The sequence below is a fragment of the Littorina saxatilis genome, linkage group LG2 (genome assembly GCF_037325665.1).
Source record: "Littorina saxatilis isolate snail1 linkage group LG2, US_GU_Lsax_2.0, whole genome shotgun sequence".
NCBI lineage: Eukaryota > Metazoa > Mollusca > Gastropoda > Littorinimorpha > Littorinidae > Littorina > Littorina saxatilis.
The window spans coordinates 24,880,054-24,895,053 of NC_090246.1; the positions used below are offsets into that span (position 1 = coordinate 24,880,054).

The following is a 15,000-nucleotide window of genomic DNA, read 5'->3' on the forward strand; positions in this document are numbered from 1 at the left end:
AACTCATCATAAAAGAACAACAACCCTGCATTCTGACCCGCCGACACTGAACTTGTTTATTCTCCATCAAATCAGCACGGTGCATTTTGGCAGAAACTGCCTGGACTTGACAGTTTGGCAAAGCTAACCGGGCAGAAGCTGATAGGCTGTCTCCATTGATTTTTTTGGCTGGTATAGCGCCTCTACTAGCAGAGTTTGCAAGCCCCCATCGGATTTAGGTCAGTGCCAACTACGCTACAGACTACGAGTCAGTTTTGCTAAGTGGTTGTTGCGCTAGCCGTTGGTGTACGCCTAGTAGCTGTCGTAGTATAGCAGCACAGTATAAGCGCTATCTCGCCTGGCACGGGGAAACACACGATATTTATAAAAATTCCTCGGCCGAAATACCGCTCACACCAAATAACAAGTCGCGTAAGGCGAAAATACAATATTTAGTCAAGTAGCTGTCGAACTCACAGAATGAAACTGAACGCAATGCCATTTTACTCGTAGCATCGTCAGGCCACCGCTCATGGCAAAGGCAGTGAAATTGACAAGAAGAGCGGGGTAGTAGTTGCGCTAAGAAGGATAGCACGCTTTTCTGTACCTCTCTTTGTTTTAACTTTCTGAGCGTGTTTTTAATCCAAACATATCATATCTATATGTTTTTGGAATGAGGAACCGACAAGGAATAAGATGAAAGTATTTTTAAATTGATTTGGACAATTTAATTTTGATAATAATTTTTATATATTTAATTTTCAGAGCTTGTTTTTAATCCGAATATAACATATTTATATGTTTTTGGAATCAGCAAATGATGGAGAATAAGATAAACGTAAATTTGGATCGTTTTATAAATTTTTATTTTTTTTTACAATTTTCCGATTTTTAATGACCAAAGTCATTAATTAATTTTTAAGCCACCAAGCTGAAATGCAATACCGAACCCCGGGCTTCGTCGAAGATTACTTGACCAAAATTTAAACCAATTTGGTTGAAAAATGAGGGCGTGACAGTGCCGCCTCAACTTTCACGAAAAGCCGGATATGACGTCATCAAAGACATTTATCAAAAAAATGAAAAAAAACGTTCGGGGATTTCATACCCAGGAACTCTCATGTCAAATTTCATAAAGATCGGTCCAGTAGTTTAGTCTGAATCGCTCTACACACACACACAGACACACACACACACACACACACACACACACACACACACATACACCACGACCCTCGTCTCGATTCCCCCCTCTACGTTAAAATATTTAGTCAAAACTTGACTAAATATAAAAAGAGCACGTCCTATGAGACTGTGGCTCTGATACTGCTGTGCTCTGAGTCCGTTTCGTCGCGCCGCAAGCAAGCCAAGCCCCTCTCTATGCTGGCTGCATTATAAATATATATATGAAAAGCCAACCATATATATATAGATACAGTACATAATACCTCTACGTGAAAAGGGCTGCATAGCAGTCTTTTGTGCCCCATTGTGTTGTGAGTGACTGTGCGGTTCCCCGCTTCCAAGTTGATAGTTCTGTCAGCGTTTGTGACAGTGTAAAGAGGTGAAGCTGAGAATTATTACATTTTGTCACGTGGTCCTTAGTGCTCAGCAACGCCGGTAAACATTTTGCGCTGCGAAGGTTGTTTACATTGGTGACAGTGGTGTGAGCTAAAACCGGCGTCGCAGTAGGCTTGTATAGACCAGAAACCGGTTTAGTGCAGTCCCCTGTACTACTCACACTACTCTCAGTCTCGTCTATTACTCTCTTGAAGCGCAAGGACGCAGTATTCACGAGGTAAGTTGTAGTTTTGATTATGGCGAATTCTGTGCTAGCAAGAGTAATTGTGTGCGCAGCTTCAGAAAAATAGAAACTTGCATGGCATGCTAAGATTGAGTTTGCAGCTAAGACTAGATAGCTGCTGAGCTTAAAATGTTTTACTGAGCTATGCCTTTGGTTTTGGGATGACTGAGTTTCAAAACACAGCAGCGTGATGGTTCCATGAACATGATGTATCTGGATGGATGTAGTGCTTGCTTGGCCTGTTGCTGTTAGCCTCATTCACTTTTTGGCACATCCGTTTTAAACTTGATACTGAATTTGTACCGCCGTGCGTAGGCTATATAGCATGCTATCACAAGGCCGCTACCACTTTAGCACGGTTTGCAGAGGTGACAGTTTCAACTAGTCAGTTTCTGTACTGTTAAGCGACATTCGTTGGGGGAGTTATATTGCCTGTTATCTATTAGTCGAAATTGGGCTTCTTTCTTAAAATAGTGCTATCAAAATCTGGTACGATCAGTGCGAGGCGCAATAATATCCTCGTTCCAAATATTGATCGATTTTTCGCGCTATTGCATTGATCACGGCACGTCCTGCTGTTGTGGAGGTTCCGAAAATACACCACTGCGCCACCGTGACCGGAGTTGGAGCCGGCAATGAGGTCAATGTCAGTGGGACCAATTTTGCATAATAATCCCACATTTCTTATTAGCTGTTTTGTGTCGAGTGTGGGCCGCAGGCTCGGATTACTGAATAGTGCTTATTATTGACGCGAAGTCAGTGAGTGGGAGACAAATTAGATATGATTACACTCAGGTGTAGGCTATTGGCTAGCTGATCTGCTTTAACTTTAAGACCTAATGCGTTGTGTTAAGACGGTGAAAGCTATCGCTTCCATTTCCTGTCAGTACAGTCACCATAGTGGTGACATTGATCCTCGTTCTATGAAGCCTATTTCAGTCTCAGTTGTGTGCACAATAAACATGAGGAAAATTAGGGTATAGTGGATTTTTCTTCTGAACAATTTATAATGCTCAGTTTCTGTAGTCAGTGTCACTGTTGTTGCAACAGTGGTCTCATTCAGTTGAGCGTAAGCAAGTCATTGTTGTTGTGTGCCTGTAGTGTAACCACAGGCACTCAAATGTGGTCAACAGAACAGTACTATAGACACAGTTTTGTATAATTGTGTGAAGTAAATGGAAGAAATCCAACAAGGGGAGAGGGGGGGGGGGGGGGGGGGGGATGTAGTTTTGCGCATCCATCCCAGCCCATACCACAGGCGATTGTAGTTATGGCGACTGTAGTTAACGCAGTGGCAGTGTCTCAATCAGTGTTCCAAATCTGTATTGCGAGATCTTGGCAGCATGGGATTTTGCCAAGTTTCACTCAACATCTGAAAGGCAGATTTATTTGAAACACTGCTGCATAACTGACACAGGCTGTGCTAATATTATTACTAAAAACGTATCTGGAACAGATTGTGAAACACAATGCTTTCTGTTTGGTGCACTTCTTAAATTGCTCTCCTATAAATCCTCGGAGGTCCGTTACTGCCATTCACATCTGGGCAAGACCTTACTAAGTGAGCAGGGAACAGTTTTATTTTTGTTGTGATTAAATAAATAGATAAATAAATAAATGAATAAGCACACTAGATAGTTGTTCAAGTTGATAGTTGTTCAAGTGTGGATGACATACATGTTGGTGCTTGAAGACCCAGAAAACGTGCCAGCTTAACATCTGAACAAGATAAGGCGCAAGAATCAGGCGCCTGTATACCCGCACTAAGGAGCCATTGAGAATGTAGATGACCAAAGCGGTGCACGGCATAGATGTTTTGATGGGCGTGTGTGCCTTTTCGCCCGTTGGATGCTGTTTGCATACTTTTCGCCCACTGAGAAAGGCTGCGTGACGTTTGCCCTCACAGGCGCTTGGTGCATTTGAGATATTTTGGGATTGTTTTGTTTCAGTGTTTCATTTTCTTTTGTGTTTTGTTTGGTGGATCGTTCCAATGCCATGTGAATTATTTGGGACAAGAAACGGGAATGGAAACAGTCTATATAGATGATCGAGTCTTTGTGCGGCGTATAATGCCGTTGGCGTTTCAAGTATAACACACCATACCTTAATTTACTCTACCAAGGGGTGACAGGAAGCAGCGCGTGCGCGCGCGCGCGCGTGTGTGTGTGTGTGTGTGTGACGGTAGTGTGTTAACAGGTAGTGTGTGTGTGTATCAATGTCTGTGTCAGTGTTCAGCCTATGTGTGTGCGTGTGTGTGTGTGTGTGTGTGTGTGTGTGTGTGTGTGTGTGTGTGTGTGTGTGTGTGTGTGTACTTATCATCGTATTTCACACTTTCACTGTTTTGATTTCATGCGCCCGTGTCTGTAGTGTGCAGCACGGAAGGAAATGAGAATGTGTCATCAGTACTGCTTCTAAAGTGGGTACGCTTGTTTACCTAAGCGACTGAGGTTATTCACAAAATGTATCGTCATTAACGTAGGTATTGGTTTAATCCACTGGTTTTTCTTCAAGTATTGACCAGCCGTACCGCGAGCAAGGTCTTGTTCATTCAGTGGCAACCGGATTTACCAAAATTAAGTGAAATGACGATTTCAGTTGTTCAGTCATGTGCACTGCAAACCGAGAGAGAGAGAGAGAGAGAGAGAGAGAGAGAGAGAGAGAGAGAGAGAGAGAGAGAGAGAGAGAGAGAGATCCTATCCGCTGAGGTCATAGTGTGTGTGTGTGTGTGTGTGTGTCTGTCCCTCTGTCTGTTTTGATTCATTCGGCGCAGATGATGCTTTTGTCTGCGTGCGCGCGCGCGCACGCGCAGCTGACATCCACACGACGTCATACACCATAGAAACAATTCCGACTCAGAAATGTTTGTTTAGTTCAAGGAAAAAGAAGTGTGGTGCCTTTACAGAGCCACATGAGTTTTTCATTGAATGCGATTCCAGCAATCCGATACGTTCATACACTGACTCGAAGAGGGAGGTTAAACTGTAGGCCTACAATTCCAAGTTTGGAGTCAAAATCTAAAAGACAAAAATGACACTCGAACCGAATGCCGGCCACAAAAAAAAAATCACACTTGAGTGAGTTTCACACAAAACAAAACGTGCTCCACTCAAGCACAGACCCGCCAACGTTTCCTGTCCCAGGAAGTTAAACATATATAACCCAACATAATGTATACCCTCTGTTTGCTTTTCTAAGAGAAAGTCGCGAGCGATCACTGTCACTGCGTTGCACACTGAATGAATGAAGTGAAGAGGGTCCTTTACGTTTACGTTGTGAGCTGGCTCGTTAAAACTGAGTACAGGCACCCAAGCGTTTTAAAAATTTTTTTTTAGCTGCTTATGTTAATTGTTGTGAAGGCCGATTCGTTTTTAACGTAAAGAACTCCAATAAAGTATTACTGTTTACTGAAATACCCATGGAGCATTTTCTTAGCCTGTCTCGGATACAGGTACTCAAAATCAACCATTATGTTGTAACTGCTCATTTGTGTGTGTGTGTGTGTGTGTGTGTGTGTGTGTGTGTGTGTGTGTGCATGTGCGTGCGTGTGTTTATATGTGCCTGCGTGCGTGTGTATATGTGCGTGTGTTAGTTTGTGTGTACATATATGTGTGTGTGTGCGTGCTTGCCGGCTTGTATGGGTGGCGGGTAGTACGTTTGCCTGTGTTTCTTTCTGTGTGTCTGTCTCAGCAAATTTCAGTTGCGATAATGTAAGCTGAAGACGCCAGGAACTACTTGAAACACATTCATACGACCACACACCATACCACAATTTCTCAGAAGACGTGTTTTCAGTTTCTCGAAAATGAAGTGTAGCACTACATAACTTTAGGAGTTTTTCTTTGAAAACAATTCCAGCAATCTCATACGTTGATAAAGTGGAACCCCCCCCCCCCCCTTTTTAAGACTTCTAATCATCTGAGAAAATCAGGTCTTTAGACGAAGGGAGTTGTAAAATAGAGTTAAAATTACAATCGCTATCACAGAAAGAGATAAGCTAAAAAGATACACAATAACTGAAACGGTCTTTAAAGGGGGGGCGGGGGTGGGGGGGTGGGTGGTGTCTTAAAACGGGAACTCTTATTAAGGGGGTTCCATTGTACAAGTTCGGAGTCGAAATCAGTAAAATACAAAAACAACGCTCGAACCGAACGCCCTCGGAAAAATCACACTTTAGGGAGGGTCACACAAAGCGCCGGAACGAAGCCGCCTCAAGCACAGACTCGTCAATGTTTCATGGCTTGGTACGTGATCCCCCCCCCCCCCCCCCTCCCCGTCCCTTCAACAACCTATGCCATTTGACTTAAGTTATGAAGAGTTAGTCTGAGAATAACGGGGAAATTGGAGTCTTAAACCGGGAGGGGGGGGGGGGGGGGGGGGGGGGGGGGGGTGCCGGTGCCGGTTCCACTGTTTATTGTTTGCGTTTCTAAGAGAAAGTCGTCAGCGATCACTGTCACTGGATTGCATTAATTGGCATGAAGAGGGTCCTTTACGTTTTACTGTGAGTTGGCTTGTTAAAAATGGGCTTATCCTGTTTTCGAGTACAGGCACCAACCTGTATCAATTTCTTTTACTGATTATATATATGTCTACGGCCGTCTGTTTGCTTTTCTGTTTCAGGTACAGGAACCCCAATTATTCGCGTGTGTTTTAACTGTTGTTGTTGTTGTTGTTGTTGTTGTTGTTGTTGTTGTTGTTGTTGTTGTTGTTGTTGTTGTCGTTGTTGTTGCGATGGTCGTAATGCAGTAGACAGCATTGTTTACTGAAAATACGCACGGATGATATTATTAGCATTTTCTAGGATTAATTGGAAGTTATAATCTTACGTTCGACGTCAATGAACACAAAAAAAGAACTACAAGGGGCAACAGTCACAGCTGTAATCTGCTAATTACGCACAAGAACGAATTTAGGTTACTGCATGGTGTTGACAAACTGATCCAGTAATCGCTTAATCTGACCGTGACTAATGCAGGTAAAAGTAAGCTTACATACATGTATTGCGTATGGCTCATATGCCAAGTTATTAATTCATTCACAACATTTTTCCTTAGTTGCCACTGGATTGATTGACCGATTCCTCTGTTTTCATTATGTGAGTGAATGAGTGAGCCACTGACTGACTAGGTGATTGAGTGAGTAAGCAAGTGATTTATTTCACAGACATCCTTAAAAGTCCGGCTGAGGTTCAGCTTTAGCCGGCGAAAAGGAGGAGAGAGAGAGAGAGAGAGAGAGAGAGAGAGAGAGAGAGAGAGAGAGAGAGAGAGAGAGAGAGAGAGAGAGAGAGAGAGAGAGAGAGAGAGAGAGAGGGAGGGAGAGGGGGGGGGGGGAGGGGGGAAGGGAGAGAAGGAGGGAGAGAGAGGGATGAAGAGAAAGAGAGAGAGAGCTTGACAGAGTGAGAGATAGAGAGAGAGAGAGAGAAAAGAGAGAGAGAGAGAGGGAGAGAGAGAGAGGGGGAAGAGAGAGAGGGGGAGAGAGCGTGCGTGTGTATGTACGTGTGTGGGTCCTTGTGTGTGCGTGGTAGTTTCGATGTGGTATAAACCAATGTCAGGAAAAAGAAGTCATTAAGCCCAAATGGTCAACATCTGTTACCACATCATATTTTGCTGAATGAGCGAATATCATTGCTTATGTGCATATTTTTTGTTTGCACATGGCACGGTAACCTAGCATATACAGTGAATAACACTTTAAAGCCTTTTGACTTGTTACTTTTGCTTCATTTTCTTCAGTACTCTTCATGGATGTTACTGTTATTTATTTTAGTCAGCAAGCAAAATTGAATTCGATTGGCAAATGACAAAAGTGTTAGTTAGAAATATTGCATTAAAAAAAAAACCGCTTTTTCTCGCATTGTAATATTTTGTGTGTAAACGTGGTCTCACACAACAAGCCATTACCAATTCTTTTCTTGTTTCACTTGCAGCAAAAAATACCACACACTAACATCAACCTTCCGTCACAATGACTGGCGCCGACGGCATGGATTAGCTGTGCTGTGCTCAGTCTCTGAGACAGGAATAGATTTTAATAAGATTACACTAGATGACTCCAATCCAAGAAGCTTAAACAAAATCAAACTAAAGTCGTTTTGTTTCCCTTACACACACAACAACAAAAAAAGCTTCTAAGACAATGACTGCCGCCGACGACGACAAAGACAAGCTGCGCGGAAGGTCTTCTAGCTCAACGTGGAGAGGGGGCTGCTGCAGGCCGCGGGCTAATTTCACCCATTGTGTGTGTGTGTGTGTGTGTGTGTGTGTGTGTGTGTGTGTGTGTGTGTGTGTGTGTGTGTGTGTGTGTGTGTGTGTGTGTGTGTGTGTGTGTGTGTGAACGTGGAGAAAGAGCTGCTGCAAGCAGCGGGTTAGTTTCACACATTTATTATAACACTCATTTTGTTTCATCAACAGCTACGAAATACCCCAACATTAGCAACAACATACCCAAACAATGGCTTCCTCCGAAGACGTGCATGACGCGGACTGCTGCGAGTTCTTCAAGCTGAACGTGGAGAAAGAGCTAGCCAAGAAGCTGGGCCCCAAGGACAAGGTTGAGGGCAAAAACACGACCGTCAGGAAGATCCTTAAGGATGGCCTGGGCGAGAAACCCGACGTCATCTCCTTCTGCGAGGCCAGCTCTATGTCTAAGCACCAAGACAGGGCGACGTGAGTTAGTTAGTTAGTGTGTGTGTGTGTGTGTGTGTGTGTGTGTGTGTGTGTGTGTGATTGTGATTGTGTGTGATTGTGTGTGTGTGTTTGTGTGTGTGTGTGTGTGTGTTTGTGTGCGTGTGTGTGTGCGTGTGTGCATGTGTGTGTGTTTGTGTAGGTGTGTGTGTATTTTGTTTGTGCGTGTGTGTGTGTGTGTGTGTGTGTGTGTGTTTGTTTGAGAGAAAGTTTGTGGTTGTGTGAGTGTGTGTGTGTGTGTGTGTGTGTGTGTGTGTGTGTGTGTGTGTGCGAGCGTGTAAGTGTTTGTTCGTGTGTGCGCGCGCGGGCGGGTGTGCATATGTGCGTATGCGTGTGTGTGTGTGTGTGTGTGTGTGTGTGTGTGTGTGTGTGTGTGTGTGTGTGTGCGTGCGTGCGCGCGTGTGTGTGTGTGAATACACCTTTTATGGTAATGACAAAGCAGTGAGCAAATTGCTCAGTGGCCAACACCTTCACTTTTGATCGTGCAGGAAAAAGATTACTGCCGAAAAGTTCGTCAAGCTCGTGCTCCCTGACATTGCAATGTTCAAGACCAAAACCAAGAGCGTTGATGACCCGAAAGCCGTGGCGGAGCTTGCCAAGATAAAGAAAAAGTTAAGCGATAAGCTGAAGGAGATGCAGAGCGATACCGGCGTACGTTTATTCCTTTCTTATATGTATATATGATTTGTGTTGTTGTTGTAGTTGTATTTTTGACCCAATAATGACATTGATGTCGTTAATCAGTTTGTATAGATGCGTTTGTTGGTGTACATGGGTATAGATTGGATGTTTGTAAACCGCAATGTCAAAACAAATTCCCAACCTTGGACAATTAAAGATTCTGTATTCTGTTTTCGACAAGAGATCAAGTTTGCTATTGTTTTACGGGACCGCGATAACTTGTAACTAGTAACTTTTAAGTGGATGACGTTGCTCAATCCCAGAATTTGCATAGACTTTCTTTGTCCGTCTGTTTGATCTCTACCTGAATGTCTTTGTCTGTCTATATATATTTCTCTCTGTCTTTCATCCCCTTTCTTCAACTTGCACGCAAGTCAAGCACTGCTTACCTCCCCTGAACAAAAATACACTGTTAATTCTTTGCATATTATATGCTCTGTGACTTGGGTCGTGATTCCATTTGGTATTTTTTTTAATACCATTTATACAACCGCTAAGATTTCTAAGCTATTGCCTCTGTATTGACTATATATCACCGTTTTATATTATTAATATGCATAATTGCGTATCTGCATAGAAGAATGCCGATAGTAGAGCTGTCAGAAAAAGCTCTACTTTGCGAACAAAATTAATCTCTTTACTGCCTATGCATAATCTGGTATTAAATATACTACATGTATCAATGATTTTGTCTGTGCACAGAAAGGGAAGAGCGCTGCAGTGGTGGATCGTCTGACAGACACCAGCAAATACACTGGCGCTCACAAAGAACGCTTCGACAAAAGCGGCAAAGGCAAAGGCATAGATGGCAGAGAAGAACAAGTGGACAGCAGCGGTTACGTCGGCAACTACAAAGGAGCTGGAACCTTCGAAAAGAAGTAGTGATCTATCTAGAAACAAAAACTGGGGGAACAAGTCTTTTTTTGCAAAAAACATTACACTCCATAAAAAGACTATATGATGGGACCACACTTTTTGATGACGTTTTATGCAGGTTGTCGGATTTTGATACTATGATGTGCCAACCGTGGTATTATTCTCTGTCTTAGAACAGGACAAGTTGGCTGATTAGGTTAGATAGCCTTGAATGGGCTCTATGGCCTTCATCAAAATCAGCTTTAATCAAAGCATCAGTCAATCGGGATGTGCGAGAAAGCTCCTTCACTAGATTACTGGCTTCGCCGATACTGCTGTTAACAATCGGCAAAATCCGTTGAAAACGTCTGACTTGAATAGCATTAGCGCCTATTGTGTTACCTCAGCTTTGGTAGATAGAGGATGCAAAAAGTGAAACCAGAATACAAAATTCACTGAAGACTGTTATGTCAAACGTAGATCAAAAGTAAAGCAATAATCAACTGTGTTAACTGTGGCAGCGAGAAACTGTGCTACCTATTGTGAACTAAATTGTAGATATGACATCCTGCTGAGTTTGGATTGATTCCACCATGTCCGTTTTCTTTTAAAACAAACAGTGTGATACCATACCTTACAAATCATGTTTGTAATGTTCTTTCGTAGATGGTGCTTTCAAAATAACTTTTCCTCTGTCATTCATGTCATTAGTCTTAAATTGTGCTTGTACCATTATAAACGTCTTGAGTTCATCGTTTGAAGTATGTCTGTCCTATGCTCTGAAAACTGCCTAAAGCAAGATATAGAACGGCTCATCTCATTTGCAGAAATCATCGCATTTTCTTGATCCTTTCCAGCTCTTGAAAATGTTACATCGGTTGGACATTCTCGGTTGGACATTCTCATTAGTTCCTAATACGACATGTGAGCGTTATGAAATAGGAAATTTAAATCATCTTCAAAGCTAGTGGCCTGCATATGACGAACCGTTTGTGATATAGATATAACAACCGTGAAGACAATTTCTTGCCTCTAAACTAAAAGGAGGGATCTTGAGCATGTCCAAAGTTTATGGCAATGATCATTCTCAGAAAATTACCAACCACAATTGTTGCTGTATTGTAACTATAAAAATAAAACGAAACTATGTCATGCAGCCCTTATGAACTGTGACCTGAAAATAGGTGTGTCAGTTTCAGCATTTCCCTTTGGAAGTCTAAAATCATTGGCATCGAAGAAGAAATAACGTTTCTTTTCGTGTTAAGTCCTAATCAAGAAGAACAGGAATTAAGTGTGTTTTGGGAGAACATAGTCTTTTGTTTTGTAACGTGGCAATGAATTTGTCGTTTTCCAGTTGCCTTAATAATTGTTTTTTAATTCAAAAGCCTTAATTCACGTAATTGTGCTTGTATTTAAATTAAGAACTTGGGAGTATGCTGAGCTTGGCCGGCAGCCGTGTTTTGGCAGATTAACCATTGTTTGATAATTTTTGCATTATTTTTGCCTATCCCTTGTTTGTATTATTGTGTTTTTGTCAATAAACTTTGAATTCGAAATGAAAACATCCTTGTGTCATAAAATGCAGACTTTAACATTTATTTTAAGCTATTCAATAAGGAACTGAAATCTCAGAAATCATCGAATATATCTCCATGCCTGCTTTGGATATAATTACACACGCATACTCACGCCCACGCACATGTCCGCACGCATGCATAATTGCACACACACACACACACACACACACATATATATATATATATATATATATATATATATATACACTCTCTCTCTCTCTCTCTCTCTCTCTCTCTCTCTCACTCTCTTACACATATATACTATGCACTTGCACACAAATCTGCATAAAGTAATTTATTAATCAGCAGTTGCATCTAATCAATTTTTCCTTGCGAGCTTAACAGCTGTATCCCATCATCGGACTATTAAAATAGAGTCTATATTTTTGCGAGCAGCAGTGCAGTGAAAGTAAAAGTACATAATACAACACCACAAGTAACAAAGTAAATAAGTACACAGCAGTTATAAGTACCATATATAAGACAGACAATGATTATGCTTAGTTGTAGAATATACACGGGCAGCAGAAGAGACCACTTTTTCGGCAGGAGATAATTTGACAAATTATAACGCAATACTTAATACTAGACATCACGACAGAGTTACAACCATTCAAAACGAAAATGGAACATTCTCAAAAATATCTGTTTCCAGCTAAAAATCAAATGAAAAAGATTACATACTCAAAGGTTGGAAACACCACAAATCTGATATTTATCAAGAACACTTCATTATAAGAAGAACGGTTACATAGGCTACACAAACGTAGTACAACGTCAGAGTTTGTACAATCTTGGACGGATTGATAAAGGACACTTGTTGAGTGTGTCGAATGTACTCTTCAAATACAATAGAAATATAAAATACTGAGAAAGCAGGTTTCACCGAAAGAGGAAAGCAATACTCCTACGATTTGGAAAACCAAATCTCACATTGACAAGAACGTTTCATTTTTAAATCAAACGGTTGAAATGCAAAACATGTAAATAAAGTTCATTGTATTTACAAAAAAGTTCACTTAAAAACCTTGACAAAAACTTCACCACAAGAGCTAATGTAATAGTATTGTCATATTGAATCAAGTCTACAATAACTCTGTAAATAAGATTGAACAATTTTCTTTGATATCATGATTCGACCTTGGACTTTACAATTGAATATTATTTCGAATCAGCACATGATATATCAGTGTATAATTTAGATTACACAAAATACGTTCTTTCATTTCTGAAAATAAACAATCAAGGTAATAACATATTCTGAGAATAAGTAAACTGGCAGAAAAGGACGGTGTTGAAAAACTGGACGGAACACGTTATAAAATTACGACATTTAATTGCACACTGAAGTATACTACAATTGCATAAGTGAAGATGAGCTCCTATCATTAACATATCTTTGCATACTCTGTTACAGAAACAATCAATATCCAGGAGGCATTCCTTTCGTTGTTTACTAGTTAGTAGCGTATATGAAAATAAAACGGATCAGTGTGAAAGATGTGTGAAACGCACTACAATATGCTGACATTCTTTAGATATCTCACATGTAAACTGAAAAACACTCAATATTTTCACCACGAGTTGAAGTAAATATTTACCTTGACATTTTAGCAAAAGACAACCTGGTCAGGATAATCAAATAACCTGCACAGTCTTGATTTTTCTGTCGTCAGAAAGCAAGATTACACTTGACTTTTCCTGAATCTATTTCACAAATTTCTTTTGTCTCATTGCTAAAGAGTCCAATTGTAGGACACGTTTACCCAAACCAATGATCTCTTCTGTTGAATAGATACCCCCCATGTCAATTCTTAGTATACTGACCCACACGTTGTTACCGACGAGAACCAGCTGTCAAATTTATAACAAAATGGACACTGTCAAAACAGAAATACACAGGCTCAATGAGTCTTTTAGAAATTCACTTGACTGATTAGTTCTTAAGACTTTTTCTGGCCTTATGGATCTGTTAGGACGGTTCTAAATATTTTTATTTTCAAGTGGGTGCGTTTCACATCTCTTCAAGGCTGATCTCTGAAGCAGAAACAATGGAATACTTCACACAAAATTAGCTAAAACTATTGCACTGCTGCTCTCTACAATATTAGATGTTACCTAACCGACAGACAATAACATTTTTTCGCCTGGTTTTCATTTTGTTGTTCTGAAATTTTCGAAAGATCTCATGGTAGAGGCTGCCATTTTGAGGGCCAAAATTGCCAAACATTGTTACATTTAAAAAAAAAAGATGAAAGTAAATAATAATGGATTTAATTTTTAAAACCAACATTTTTTTTAAACAGTAATACAGTTTACTTTTTTCACAGAAAAACCCCTTGTAAGTATCAAAACTGTTGAGATTTATATTAAAAATCTACGTAACAACAACTCCTTCCAACAACATCTTTATCTGTACAGTAATTCAGATGGAATCACGTCCCATAACAGATTATTCATCACAGCTCAGGATACTTTTGTAACAAAATTATAAAACATCACACTTTTCTTCACTGGTACTTTACTATAGAAGTGAAAACTCTTTCCAGTCTTACCCTCAGCTCGAATTTATTCAACAAATAAAAGAGTACTTTTGTGAATTTGCAAACATTTTCAATATCTTTGCCCATAGGCCTATATGGCAACACCTTCAGGTTAAGAACCTGATTTTAACATTAACGTTGCCGAAGTGATTTGAACATCTGAAAAGGTCGAGGGAAAGAGTTTTACCTTCTAGCAGAATTTTTCTTTTCTTCAAATCCTACTTTAAGTACACGTCAACTATCTACGACGTAGTCTACGAATGTGTTTCGTCTATTGCCGCGAATGTCCACAAAACAAAACTTTCACTTCCCGTGAATGCATCTTTTCTCGGTCAATATTTTACTGCAAGAGGTTTCCCATGAATACATCCGTAACCTTTCTAAAAAAAACTTTCGCTTTTCACTGGCAAAGACCGATGAAGAGACCGATTCTACAGAGACAAAACGAAGTATCAGCACAAGTTTTGTTCCTGAACACAATAGTCAATAACTTCTGTTCACTAAATGTAAATCAGCGCAAAGCGAGGCAGATTATGTTCAACCATATTGTAACCGTAAAAATGGGCTGCCATACAGACGCATGACCATAACTGGTCCTCTTGAGTAATGCAGAGGAATTCGAGAAACAAAGCTATAAATTTTTTCATCACTTAGCGTAGATTAACTTTTATGTACAGCTGATGTTTGCTGCACATCAAAACTAATAATAAAAACAATACGTCCCTTGCTCATTGAGTTATTACAATGTCTTTTTCTCGCAGATATTTTAGAGCAGGTCTCAGAGACAATTTCCAATCCCTCCTTGTTACATACAGAAGTACATGTCTTATGTGCCGATGAAAAGTTTAAAGTCTCTAAAGAATCGCATCTCACAAAAAATG

General features: G+C 40.6%; 2 protein-coding genes across 2 annotated transcripts in view; one reads left to right on the plus strand and one right to left on the minus strand.

Moving 5' to 3' along the window:
• The first annotated feature begins 1,536 nt into the window (after positions 1-1,536).
• Positions 1,537-11,561, plus strand: LOC138958573 (tubulin polymerization-promoting protein family member 2-like). Its single transcript, XM_070329773.1, has 4 exons — positions 1,537-1,777; positions 8,191-8,445; positions 8,952-9,114; positions 9,847-11,561. Exons 2-4 carry the CDS (start codon positions 8,231-8,233, stop codon positions 10,024-10,026), a joined length of 558 nt encoding a protein of 185 aa, XP_070185874.1. The 5' UTR covers positions 1,537-1,777; positions 8,191-8,230; the 3' UTR covers positions 10,027-11,561.
• Positions 11,562-11,856: 295 nt separating this feature from the next.
• Positions 11,857-15,000, minus strand: part of LOC138958574 (polycystin family receptor for egg jelly-like) — a gene marked incomplete in the record, with an annotated part of 112,216 nt that continues 109,072 nt past the window's right edge. Inside the window, 1 exon segment of the mRNA XM_070329774.1 lies at positions 11,857-15,000. This exon segment is cut by the window's right edge and continues 473 nt beyond it.